This window comes from Lipophrys pholis, assembly GCF_963383615.2.
Source record: "Lipophrys pholis genome assembly, chromosome: 15".
Classification (NCBI taxonomy): domain Eukaryota; kingdom Metazoa; phylum Chordata; class Actinopteri; order Blenniiformes; family Blenniidae; genus Lipophrys; species Lipophrys pholis.
The window spans coordinates 12,251,779-12,266,477 of NC_137642.1; the positions used below are offsets into that span (position 1 = coordinate 12,251,779).

Sequence of the window (14,699 nt, forward strand, 5' to 3'; positions counted from 1 at the left end):
AAAAGACTTGCATGCCTGGACAAAACTTGTAAATTCTACACCTGCACTTTAACTAGGCAATTTTCACTATGAGGCATCATGCAAGTCTCTAAAAGTTAATGAACTAATTTAATGTGTTTTATTTTGTCATTTGACTGATTATTATGTCGCCACTCGTCTAAATCCAGCTGGATGAATCTCTTTCTATGCTGAATATTCACCCTCCACCTGGAATCTACTCACTAGATGTCTGCAGAGGGCAGGTAGACGGTTCACCAGAAAGCAGAAGCTGAAAACAAAACTGATAAGAAACCCTCAGGTTGCCTGCCATTAATTTACCTCTGAAAAGGACCTTTGTCTATTGTGGTGCTTTCAACACAGCTCAGGAAACTCATGATTACAGAAAACATTAACATTGGCTAAAAGTATGGTGCCGGTTTACAGTAGATGACACTTCCTGTGGTTGGCTAAACCTCATGCGGCTTGGATCTGAAACACTTGTAGTACATCATGCAGATAAGAGCCTGTGTGCAGGTTTGTGCTACAGCGAGTGCGGCCTCATGGGAGAAGAGGTCATCTCTGTCTCACAACTCCAGCGTCGTCATCAATTACACCGTTTTTTTTTCTTCTTCTCTCAGCTTCAGTACTTCGAGCTCTCTCGGGTCCTCACACTCACAGACACACACTCACTGCAGTCCTAGACGCTTATCTCACTGCTTTTAATTCTCTACTGAGTCTCCAGAGAGCAGACACAATGCGCTGGCTCTGTCTTGAGGGGTTTCTACCCCTGTTGTGATTTATGTAAAGACACAGCCGAGTCAGCCGGGCTCCACCCCCCCCCCCCCCCCCCCCCCCTTTCCCTCCCCCCCGTCAGTAGCCACCACCACTGCAACTCCCTCCTCCACCTCCTTAATCCATCTCCGAGGGTTTTGTCTGGCACCTAGCCGTGGAAAATAACGACAGTCTCCCCTGTGCCCTGTCTGTGCAATTACACCGGAAAAAATCCAAGAGTGAGAAATTGTGTCTCCATAAATGTCATGGGGATTTTGTGATATGGTTTGGTCGTGGACAAAAAAGAGATAAGACAGACTATGCAAGTACAAGTAAAGGTCAGTGTCATCAATAGGACGCCACCAGAGACGACATTACTTGGTTTTCGGTAGTCAGAGTTTAAGAAGACGAGATGCTGGTGCGTAAATAATTCACCTGCGCATGGTGGGGCGCTAATGAGGATGACAGATGAGACGTGACGACAGACCGTAGCCCCCGGTGGTGCGCGCACAAACATTTACACACACAACAACAACAACAAAGAGACAGAGAAGGATGGGGAAATAGACACGCAATGTGAAGAGAAAAACAGTTTCACAAAGGGAAAACCGAGGACAAAAGGACAGAGATGAATCTGCGTTTGGGTGAGAAACAATTCCTCATTTCCACACACTGCCTTCTGTTGTGTTTTTGTCTCTTGGCTCAGCGGGCCACCTCGCGCTCGACCCTCCCTCTCGACTGACACGCAACACACCTGTGACTTCACACCTGAAGTGGTGATAAAAGCCAATCAGATGTGAGAATGTTGCAGCGACTGAAATGTCTCGCGAAAAGGAACAAACGAGACTTGACAATAGCGCTGAGCTGCGACAAAGCAAGTGTTTCTGCCTGACAAACAAGTGATCGATGCCACTCATAATAGATCACGTCAGCTTAGAAACCCCAGACCAGTTCACTGTCCTTGGAAAAGAAGATGTAATAGATTTTATAGCGGCACTGTGCTCTTTACAGCACAACTGCAATCGATTAATCAATTTCTGCAAATATTATTATCTATTGTAAAATGTCAAAAATGCCCATTTGTTTTACGAAATTAAATTTACAGTCAAACCTCCCAAATAAATCCGGCCAAGTTTGTGGGATCTGGGTCACACTGTGTGGATGGAGGACGATATCTAACATGACACCACTTAAAGCCTCTGAGCCAGTGTAGGCGGCAACATGACTCATACTTTTAATATGATTGGCTTCTTGAGATGATGGTTTGTGTCATGGCACCTGGAGCACGCAGCGAACGGCACAGCTTCAGCTCTCAGGGGATTTGCATTCCTTTTGCCGGCGTGTGCGTCGTGTGTTGCATTGTGTGCTCAACTTGTGAATGTGTGTGGTCGAGGTGTTGTGAGGCAAACCAAGATGTGCGCGTTTTGCTACGTGCTGCCGTACAATAATGCTAAATAAGATCGCTCATCTGGAGCACAAATGGAAAAGAAGCTCCTGTGCCAAGTGCTATTCATAATTTCATTAGAATACCCTTCTAGCAGAAATGTGTGTTTGAGCATGTGAATCAGAGCGATCCTACAGCATGGGAAGTGTTTGTGTGGGAGAGCAATAAACGCGGGGCGAACGACGTGGTATTCAAATTAAAACCCAGGATGGTAACTAATTTAATCTCAGCTGTGCCCGTTATTAATCTAAATTGATTTCACTTTCATTGTTTAACTCTGTGTGACATGTTTTTCCGTGTCTTGTTTCACATGCACAAATAGTGCATGACGCGCTTTTATTCGGCTGCCTGAGCTGACCCCGCTGTGCAGTGCATTACCTCCTGTCTGTGCTTTTCTACACAGTGCAACACGCCAGCCCTAACAAGTGTGAAAACTCTGCAGTAATCTGAGCGGGCCGGGATCTCCTTCAACCGCCATGGAAAGTTGGAACTGGCAAACAGAATGAATAAGCTCTCACTGAGATTCACAGTTAATTAGGAGAAGATGAGTGTTTGATGGGGATGATAGGCAACTTCTCAGGACTTTTTCTCCCAGTAAACAACTTTCACAGCGCCATCAAAACATTTCTTATGATACGTCTCCATAAAGTTCAAACAGCCAAAGAGTCGCAGTCCCTGGCGTCCTCGGTGGGAGCCAAGATCCAAAAATGAAGGCTGCTACGATTACAACGGAACAACTTAACACTGTTTTGTTTTTTTGTTGGTGACACGGTACGTGTTAATGGACCTTTCAAACCGTGAACTCCAGTTTAGGTTCACAGACAGGAACTTTCAAAGTACACTGACACTGTTACACTATTCCAAAAGAGCTTTGGGTATTGTTACTGTACGAGATAATAAATTTTTTCCTTCAATTGCATTTTCACAGATCACTGCATTTTACTCATTGCATTAATGCCGTGTTGTTGCTTCTGTCCCACGGTTTTTAAAACTGAAGCTGCCCTTCCACTTGGTAAAGTAACATGCTCTTTAGCCAGGAGAACCACATTGAGATTAATAATCTCTTTTAGAAGTGTGCATGTTTTTTGGACTGTGGGATAAACTTGGAGTATCCGGAGGAAACCCACACACACACGGGGAGAACATGCAAACTCCACACAGAAAGGCCTCGTATTTAAACCCACTTTGCTCGAATAAGTTTCACTTTCATGCGTTAGATTTGCTGGAATAGCAGCCGACAGGACATGCCGGTAAGAAAGACCTGGAACTGTCTTGCAAGCTGCCACTTTATCAAAGTAAACAAATGGTTATGGTCATGCTGGAACAAAACTACGAGGCTCTAACTCTCAGCACCCCACTCACCCCTCACCATACTCCAACAAACCCCCTTTAGACACCACAGAAAACTAAGTTAGATACAGCTGGTACAGAAGATTGATGAGAGAACAGCAAAACACACACACACACACACACACACACACACACACACACACACACACACACACACACACACACACACACACACACACACACACACACACACACACACACACACACACACACACACACACACACACACACAGGTAACGATTGAAAAGTGGACAAAAGTGGGCAGGAGATTTAACCACAGAGGGAAGAAGTGTGACGTCTCCGACAGGATGAACTGGTAGCCACAAGGCTGACAATGAACCTGGTAACATTAATTACTAACAGAAAGTGACGTGTACCAATGTGCTTCACAAGGATACTACTAACTCCTATGCCTTTAGTGGCACGATGGCCCTGCTGATTAATGTTGGTCTGCCCACATTTTCCCTTTGACGTGCCTGAAGAGGCGACCTAAGGGTGCGATCCCGCCTCATAAAAGAGGCCTTCGTTATCAGTTTACCATTTGGTGATCGAGCAGCTGATGACTACATAGCCAACAATCTGGTGTGTTTTATTTCTGTAGCACACATTCACACTACATTCCCACATGCTCCTCACCGAGGAAGGTGACTTTCAGAGCTCAAATCTGTATACATTTACTGGAGGAAAATGGATCATCTACATTTGTTACACATACTATATGCCTATATTACATGCCTGCACTTTGTACTGTTTCTAAAGCACCTCTGTATATTATAGGTCTACATTAAGATACGAGGAGGATGTCATTTGAGTACTTCTCTCAGACCACTGAGAGGCCACAGGAGAGGTTATAAAGAGCTATTTTCAGAAGATGACTTCACACCCAGCATTTGAAATGTTAGTGCTGGAGTACCTCTTTATTTCAGCTAATTCTGTTGAGGATTTTATATATATATATATATATATATATATATATATATATATATATATATATTGGACGCACACATGAGAACATGGAAACTTTAGTCTGATTTAAAGGAACAGTCTATGGTTTCAGTATAAATTAGATTTCCTAAAGGTTTTCTTGTTTTTGTTGTCATACTTCTCACAACCACTGCTTGTTTTATCTGTGTACAACTGGTGTGTATTAGTTCAGTACATCTATGAAATGTAGACTGCACTCAAAGGCTTATGAACATTTCACACGTCCGTTCTCATTCCCACTGGCCTTACATGTACTTCTCCCACTTATCGTCTTCCCTCACACAAAATCCCAACACTCATGTTGACCTTTCGCGGTCGTTTGCGTTAGGCCCGGGTCCAAAACACTGACCTGTGGTCTCCGTGGCATCCAGACTGCCCGCTAGCTGCTCCAGAAGGCGTGCCCTGGCTGCGTTCCTGCGGTGTTTTTTGCCCTCGTAGTGCTGCTGGGCCATCAGCGGGTTGTTGAACCAGGCTCCACACAAGCAGCAGTACTTACCAGCCTCTCTCCCACCATTCCCACTGACCACCGCCATGGGCCAGGGTAGGGCAGCGGGAGGAGGGGGGCACGTGGCAGCGTCAGTCGGCAGAGGAGTGGAGGGAGAGGAGTCTTTGACAGGCGGTGAATGGAGCGGTGGCAGCAGAGGAAAAAAGGAGGGAAGAGTGAGGGATAATATTAAAAGTAATTCAAATGCAAATGAAGTTCTAATACGAAATGACAAGACATGAAAATATTTTCATGAAATTACATTAACATAAAAATGAACACTCACACACGCGCTCGTTAGATAAAGTAAATCCCAAAATCATGCTTCACCAGAAAGAGCATGTATTATATTTATAATTAAAAGCAATAGGTTTGTAGTGATTAGGACTGAGAGCAAAAAACAAAAATGGTGCTGAAGTCCACAATGCAGTGTTGTTAAGTCAGTGGTTTCCAAGCTTGAAAGGGTTTGTTCAAGAAAATTTCACAATACACATTAAAAAAAAAAAAAGAAAAAATCTAAAGTTAGAACAATGAGTAAAACACTTCTTAATGGAGCAAGCACCTGTAAATATTGTTGAAACTGTGTAAAATACTCTGATGGTAAAACTGCTACTACCTTGTTTTTGTTTCTAATGTTGAAGGACCACTTGTTTATGCAAATTGTTCCCTACTATAGTGGTTTGGTATTTTTACATCAAAATCCCCGTTTTCTCTTGCTGTAAAAACATTCCAAATGACGACTGCCCTTGAAGGCTTAAAAGAAATATGTATATTAACGTAACTACGTATCTGATGCTGCGGTGCGGGTGTGTATCACACATACAGGTCCATTGGGACCAAAAATGTCAAATCAAATCTGGAATTTACGCTCTTGACTTGACATGCTTCTCTAGAGAAATGTGAAAATACATGGAAATCTACTGACATATGTGCCCATCAATTCAGCAAATTCTGCAGTTCTAAGCACATACAGTATATGTATCTCCTAAGTTACACAGACTACAGCTGAAATAATGTCAGCCGCACCACTTGTCAGCAAGCTCTTAACAAAACGTCTCCCTGCTCACGTCTACTATTCGTCTTTTTTCAGTCTCCATCATCTTCTCTCATCTCTCTTATCGCTCCTCTCCTCTGAGGGAATGAAAAAAAAGAGAAATGGTAGACTTCCAGGTGACCTGCTACTCATGACATGACACTGGTTACCATGGTGATTGCCCATTAATAGCCAACAGGCCCTGACATGTCCGCAGGATGCGACCGCGTCTAGCGCAGAGAAGACTGCGTATGTGTGAGAGGCTGTGTGTGTGTGTGTGTGTGTGTGTGTGTGTGTGTGTGTGTGTGTGTGTGTGTGTGTGTGTGTGTGTGTGTGTGTGTGTGTGTCTGTGTGCCTGTGGTGCAGTGCATGTGTAATCCACGCTTCAGAAAATGTGTGAAGTCACTCGTTTGTGTGCGTGTGTGTGTGTGTGTGTGTGTGTGTGTGTGTGTGTGTGTGTGTGTGTGTGTGTGTGTGTGTGTGTGTGTGTGTGTGTGTGTGTGTGTGAGTGTGAATGAAGCTCAAGAATAGCTCGCTCGCATGTGCATGGTAGGGTACATGTACCAAAAGAAATCCTCCGGAGAGGTGGGGTGTCAGGTCCGTGGCCAAATTGCACGAGAACACTTACGGTGCCAGATGGCTTGTCCAAATGTGCCAATTCGCCATCCACAACATGTCAATGACTCTTGAGTTACACCAACTGTGAGTGTGCAGCAACAATGTTGCATGCGCAGACATTTAATATGACAAACAAAATCTCACTCACGCATACTTTTCAGACCAAATGAGTCACATCACTTTTTACCATCAGCTCACCGATAACAATTGAAGGGCCGTTGTGAATTGTTGAGCGGTGACCATGAGAATGAAGTGTGCTAGTTTCTGTGTGTTTTTAATGTGTGGGCCCATGTTGACTTGACTCTCGCCCCGTGAGCTGATTGGCTGCTCGTACCTTGATGTGTCTTCAGGCTCTGTTCGCATAGTTACTGTATCTATGGCCATGTCTCTTCTCATCTTGGCAACCACACCCACTCATATTCCCCTTGCTTTTGTCTGCCATTGCCACACTATTGTCTCAGTTACAAAACTCAATCCTAGAACTCTTTTTTTTTTTTTTTGTCATTTCATTAAACTCAAAAGCACAAGCCGTCCTCAAATCTCTGCTGTCTCACTCGTGTGAGTGTTTGTGCGTGAGTGAAGCTACTCGCCCCTGACAGCTCTGTGGAACAGCACGTGGCGAACAGCAACAGGGAGAAATCCTCTAATGTATTTCATCTCTCCAGCCCTTGTTTTCCCACCATTTCTCCTCTCCTGACTGGAATCTGTGCACACTGAAGCGGAAGTAAGAGTTTTTCACAGAGTGGGGCACGGGGAGTGTGTGTAGGAGTGCTGGTTTTTTCAATCATGTGGGGGTTTGGACTCAGGTACAGGCTCTGCTCTGTCTCTTAAGGGGGTCGGCATCGCTCTCCACACTATGTGGTTGGTGTGCATGTGTTAATGCATGTATGTCAGAGTCCATGCGTCGATAGTTACAGTTGCATCACTCATCCTGCTTGTGTGTGTGTATTTCTGAGGACTGTGCGTGCCTATGTGTGCTTTAGCCTGTCAGCTTGGCTGTGCATCTTGTGCAGAGCGCTCATCTCAGAGTGATCATGAAGGGTACTTTTGACTTTAATCTCTCCTGAAATCTTTTTCTTCTCTCCCAGGTCACTCTTCCTCTGTTCTTGTGCTTGTTCTCATGTTTCTTTTCCTTAAGGTCCCACTGCCGGAAAACCATACAAACATCACAACAGCGCCTGTGCAGGAGTGACACTCTCACAAAGTAGGCCAAAGTTTAGCAAAAGTCACCCAGGGGCTTGATTATAATGCCCCGTTTTGGAGTGATTGTGCATTTACAGCCTTTAAATGTAATTCGAATCACATTATGTAAAGCTCCCTTGGGGACAACTACCCAGCGCAAACATAAAAAATGCTAATCGCAGGCAACAATCACAGGCATGAATTAAAATCTCTTGGCGACTGGTATTATTATCTAATGTTTCTTATTTATGATAACAAGTTTATGAATTGTAGTCTGTCTTAGTTGGTGACCTTTGTAGTTCTACTTCTTGAACCTCTGACCTTTCTGATTGTGTTAACATTTCCTGACACATTTATCCTCCAAAATACTGAGGCTTTGGGTTTACATTAAAAATGGCTAAAGCACTCAAATTCAACTTCAGATTTGAAAAAAAAAAAACACATAACAAAATACCAAGAAAAGATGGATTGAAAAATGCTTTGAACCAAAAGAGTTTTCAGCACGTGGTGAAATGTGGAAGCTTGGATTATGTAATGTATGAGCAAATGGGGGAATGTGTTTGATGACTGTTAATTGACTTGGTCTTTAGTAGCAATTGACTGTGAGCAAACAACAACTTTGAAATCCAATAGAAGCATTGATTTGCTTCAATTCAAAGGCACCATCATATAGGCACTTTTTATTTGCAATAATGGGAGAGAGAGAACACAGGTTTACTTCAGCCAAATCGTGCAGTCTGTATCCGAATCTCAACTATTCAGTCTTAAAAATTAAATGTAACGTCTTAACAAATGAGTAACCCCCCCCCCCCCCCCCCCCCCCCCCAAAAAATGGGTTTCACATATTTCCATGACTCGTTAATCTGCTGTGCAGTTCAGTAGCTAGTGTGAGATCCACAGCTCAACCAGCGCAGTGTTTGAATGTGTGAATTTCTTCATGCTGCTGATGGCAAATCCAGACTGCACTGATAAATAAGCAGAGGGTGCCAGATACCTGTGTTTGTAGGGCTCGCCATGGCTGTGTGGAGACTGGGAGGCTCCCCGAGCACCAGACGAACTCTCTTGGCGTGAGTTTTGCCCTGGTAGTGGGACTGCGCCACGATTGCAGACGTGAAGAACATGTTACACAAGGTGCAACACTTATTTCTGTCTACTTCTGTCTCAGCACAGTCCTGCAGGAGATAAAAGAGAAAAGACAAGGACAGTAAAAGAGAGTGTGAGGAGGCGTCTTGTGGAGTCATATTTACATCATGGTTGAGGAAAGAGTGGCGGGATGAAGGAGCAAGGAAAACAAGACTGGGGGAGGTCAATAAAGGGGTGATTTAATGTGAAGAGGGGGGAGATGAAAGTTAGGCTTTGCACAAACCCTACTGGCACGCACACACACACGCACACACACACACACACACACGCTTCACTGCATTCCAAGGACATTACATTGACTAATTAACTTGCCTTACCCTGACCTTAAATTAACCCTAATCGCCGTTTAACCTCAAAACCCCCCAATGGCATTTTCACTGGATCGTTATTATGTAAACGGGACCTTACTGCCTTTTCAGCCCTTTACTGTACCCATCACAACCAAGGAACTAACCCGTATGAGTTCTAACTTAAATCATAGTCTACAAGCATTAATGCACTAGTCTACATATCGCCACAATGTAGAAACATCAGAAACGATCACCTAAAACAGAAATTGGTCTCACACACACACGCACACGCACACACGCACACACACACACACACACACACACACACACACACACACACACACACACACACACACACACACACACACACACACACACACACACACACACACACACACACACACACACACACACACACAAAGGCAGGCCTGATCAAATATTCATCTGTCTCTCTGGGCTGAGACTGTGGCTTGGCCCTTTTCACCACTGCTGCTTCATTACTAATGATGCGGGGGGAGTTGCTCCCAAAGGGAAAAAAAAACAACTCCCTCGATTGGCACAAATGAATACATACAACATACACACACACACACACACACACACACACACACACACACACACACACACACACACACACACACACACACACACACACACACACACACACACACACACACACACACACACACACACACACACACACACACACGTGAGGATGTTTGTCTTACTTCAAACCAGAGCTTGAGATGAATTTCCTAACCCTGATGATAATCTTAATTGCAGTTTGCCTAACATTTGCTCTTGACGCTGAACCTAATCTGTAACCCCATTTGTAAATCTGACACCAATTTTGAAAATAAATGATTTACATAGGTGTTTTTTTTCTTGTCCTTCTTGGTAAGTGGATCCACACATTGTTGTTGTGTATATACTGGTGGACGTAGTTGATTTAAAAGAAAAAATAAATAAAGCATTCAATACAAAAATCGACTTTTTCAGTTCACACTGATTTTGGCAGATTTATCAATAATATGTGAACAAATATGTGTTTGTCGATAGAGCTTACAGCTGCCTGTTTAGCATTGAGGCGATAGAAAAGACTTTTTAAAGTCCCACCTTTTTTTTAAACAGAGTTTCCATTCACTGGGCTGAGCAATGCACTCTTATCTACTTCATACATCTCATCCCCGAGCCTGTTACTGCTTTCCACAAGAGTGTTGATAATCTGATGTGTCCAGTTCAATGCTATTGTAGCTTCGGCAAGGATGTGCTGAAAGAAAGACAAGCAATAGGCTGGCAAACTGTCTCTTTATCAAACAAATGGTTACTGTCAACCATAAGAACGGTGGAAGAAAGCAACGAGGTTGCTCAGTCACAAACTTCCAGCACATCCTTGAGCTCTCCCTCCACTCACCTCTCGTGAGGTATAAAAAATACCAGGTTGAGGAAACTGAAACAGCTGCCCTCGTGCTTTATCTTTTTCATCTTTTCATAGGTTCGGCTAAGATCCTTTTTGCACCATTCAAAGAGAATCTAGCTGCTGTGCACAATACCATTTCAGTGCTCTGAACTTTGTGACAACAGCTTGGAAATGATGTTCCTGTTTCAATATGCCCACATGCACAAAATGTCAAAAACAATAAATGTATGTGGCTGGGTTGAGAAGAGGCGAATGCAGGCCAGTATGTGTTTTACAAAGACTTTTTGGGTAAAACAGAACAGCCAATCAGTTCATCAATCAGCATCAACACCTCACAATGCTCTTGTGACTAAAGTGAGGGGGATCACCTTGCAGGCACGTTCCCCCAAAAAGTCTGTGACAACCATGCCAAAAGGAAGTGGGCTAATGGAGCAGTATGGAGATTCATGTTCCACATGCTCAGTTATGCAAATAAAAAAAATGGGGACGGAATTTTAAAAAGATGCAATCAAAATTTGTTTTCTCATCACATTGAAGCTTCTGTTCATCCAGACTTTCTCAGAACCTTTTCTAGTGTCACACCACTCTTCAGCCCAGGTGCCAAATAAAGCTGGTGGAGAGAAACCTCAGTCTTGGGGGGGGGGGTCAATAATAGAAGCGAGTGTGTGTGTGTGTGTGTGTGTGTGTGTGTGTGTGTGTGTGTGTGTGTGTGTGTGTGTGTGTGTGTGTGTGTGTGTGTGTGTGTGTGTGTGTGTGTTATGTCAGCCCCGGTTAGCATCATGGGCAGTGGATGGGAGAGTTAAGGACACCTTTACCTCCGAGGCTTTGCTTTGTCTCTCAGCCATCCCATCTTTTTCTTCCCTGTTTTCCCTCTACAACTCTCCTTATTTTGCTTTTTGTCTTTCTGCCCGGCCTTCACTCTCAGCCTTTGTCTCTCTCTCTCTCTCCTCCCTCCCCCTCTGGGCACCAGTCTCAGTGACTCTGTGTGTTGTGGGATGAAATATTTATCTGTATTGGCAGGCCCTCCCCTGCCCTCGCCCCCGTCCCTCCTTCTCTACCACCTTGTCTCCTCTCCTCCTCCCGGTCTGTCCCTGCTGTGATCATGTCAAAGGCTTGATATGAACGGTTCCAGACCTCTTCCCTCCATTACCATTAGTATCTCAGTGTTTTCTCAGGTTCAATTCTCTGTGCTTTATTTGCACGTGCAACATTTCTTTTCACGCTTTGTGATGAAAGGAAATAGCAAATTTGAAAGTGAAGTGAAACCAGCTTTTCTATATTCAGCTGATGATCTTTTTTTCATGATTGCAGCCCGGGAAACAGTGACCATGAGGACAAGCCCGCTCTTTTCTTTCCATGGAAGGACATTTTCATTCCCAGCAATCCTCGCCCGCCTTTCCCTCGCTCCTTTATTACCATTTCTCCTCCAACTACCCTCTAATTTGTACTTCCTGCACCTCCTTTCTTCTCCTCCACTATTTATCCTATTGTTCTCTCCTTCCACTCCACCACCCCCTTGCCTACTGTCAGCTCCACCGCTCCATTTCCAACACCGCTGAGATCTTGTTCTGCCCTGTTCTCCTTCTACCAAGACGAGGAATATCAACCACAGTGGGTCGATGTCCCACAACCACAAGCTTTTCCTACTGATTTGGGACAAGCAGCCAGTGATGCTTCTCCGCCGCAGCCTCACAGTGGCCTCACCTGTCAAAACACGCTGAGAAGTAAAAGCAGCTGGTGACAGATATGTGACTGAAACACAAAGACGCATCAGCTTAAAAGAATGACATATGTTACACCAGGGATTTGGTGACAGTGTGGGGAAAGTTTGAAACAATCCCAAGCGTGTGGGTGAGTGACATGTGAATAATTGTCAGCTCATTACAGCTGCCACTCCACTGAGCCACTTTAAACAATGAACTGTATCTGTGACTCACTGTTTTCCTCTGTCGTCTGTCTCCTCTGAAAGTCATCAACCTTTCTCTTTGATTTTTAAATTTCCGCCTTCGCTGGTTTCCAGTGTTCCCCTCTGTATCTCGTCCTACGCCGTCTCTACCTGTCGCACCTCGCACATCTGCCGAGGCTGATTTGCATGTGACCTGAATGTTGTGTGTGTTGGTGTTTGTGCGCGCGCGCCGCCTCTGTTGCTGTTTATCCAGTGCCTGACAGTCACGTCTGTATCGCAGAATATTTTCGTGTTTGGGTGGCTTCACCCAGCTCATGCACCTAACAATAGACCGCTAATTAGCTGTGTTTATCTTTCTCTCCTTCTGTTTTGCTTTTTTTTGCTCCTCCATACTTCTCCCCCTGTTCTGCGTTGAGGCGCCGTGGGAAACATTTCTAAATATACACATGAAGCAGCACAGGGAAACAGACGTTCTCATTTGGAGTTTGAAGATGCTCTGAAAGTGTAAATCCAGATGAGCGACAGTGCAAATATAGTGTTAGCGGAGAAAAAGAGTTAAAGGAAAAAAAATAAAAAATGTTTTGCCTCTAACAGTTATCTCATAGTTTTTAGCGTGGATGGAAAATGACGCTCGCAGAGAGACGGAGCAGGCTAAAGCATGAGGAGAAAAATCAATCGAGTCTCCTCCCTTTTCTTCTGTGTGCACCTTCACGACCTACTTTCTCCATGTTCGTTCTGCGACAACCACGTTCACCTAGACACAAGCACACACAAAAAGAAAAAAAACCCTGAAGGCATGGCATTTCACACCAGCATTTTATTTGTTTCTGTGAAAAGCCTTTTTCTGTGGTTCCCATCGGACTGCACCGTGTCAATCAGGAACAAAACAGAGGACCAAAAACACTAAGGTGAGGCACGGAGCAAAGACGTGCAAAACTCCCCCTGGGAGGGAAAAAAAAAAAAAAAAAAGATGAAAGAGATGAAAAGAAAAGTTTATTTCAAATTGAATGGCGAGAATTTCTTCTCGGGAGATGAGTTTCAGCTTTGTTCAGCCGACATCAATTTTTCTGCATTGTCAGATAATCAATGTCACATCTCTGTGTGAAAGGTTATGAACAAAGGTCTGGCTATGGCACTCACAGCTTGGTAGAGTGTGGTAGATGAGGAGAGAGAGAGAGAGAGAGTGTGTGTGTGTGTGTGTGTGTGTGTGTGTGTGTGTGTGTGTGTGTGTGTGTGTGTGTGTGTGTGTGTGTGTGTGTGTGTGTGTGTGTGTCTGTGTGTGTGTGTGTGTGTGTGTGTGTGTGTGTGTGTGTGTGTGTACATGGCCCATTTATGTGTCTTCAGTGTCCCATATGAGGTGAAAGCCACGACAGGCTGACTCATGTCACTTAGGGAGACAGATGGAGACGCAGGTGTGTGTATTTCTAGGGTATGTGTTAGTGTGTTTGCCAACCCAGAAGCCCTTGACATGTTATTGGGTGTATGTGTGTGTAAGTGTATGTGTGTGTGTGTGTATCACTTCATGTTGTGCATCAGTGTATATCGGGAACTAGGGTTGACGTAGTTGAGCATTAAATATTAGAGCAGGTGCCCATAAATACTGTTAATGTTGGTAGGTCGATACAGACTGATAATCTGAGATTTCCCCAATAAATTGTGAGATTTGCCAATTTTTATTTATTTTTGTTTTTATGGACACAAGCCATGCGTTCACAAAATATCCATCGACTTCTTGAAGCCTCTTTATTTCATGATGTCCAGTGTCAGTGTTGAAAAAGCTGACCTTGACACAGGAATCGACCGCTCATGGAGCAGAAAGGGTGAACACAACAAAAACTCTTCTCTCAACTTTTCCCCTTCATAACAACTGTTGGACAAACATTTGAATTCTCGTTATGGACTGGCAGTATAAAGATGTGCACTTTCACTTTGCCCTCAATAACTTTGCTTTCTGGCACAGTTGCATGACTTGTGCGTTTCAAAGAATAACCTGTTTCTAATGTTTATCTAGGGAGAAAACTCAGGAGTGAACGTATCAGCTTTCATGGACAGAAAGCTAATGGGCTTCTTCTATTGAGTGGATTGACTGGAACAT

The 14,699-nt window shown here is 44.1% G+C and overlaps 1 protein-coding gene across 1 annotated transcript in view; it reads right to left on the bottom strand.

Annotated features, from left to right (window-relative positions):
• Nucleotides 1-14,699, bottom strand: part of LOC308120575 (zinc finger matrin-type protein 4) — a 53,579-nt gene that overhangs the window by 16,455 nt on the left and 22,425 nt on the right. The window contains exons 4-5 of the mRNA XM_080481246.1: nt 8,840-9,017; nt 4,878-5,135 (exon numbers count right to left, since the gene is read on the bottom strand). Of these exons, the coding sequence (XP_080337372.1) occupies nt 4,878-5,135; nt 8,840-9,017 (436 nt within the window). The remainder of the gene's footprint in view (nt 1-4,877; nt 5,136-8,839; nt 9,018-14,699) is intronic.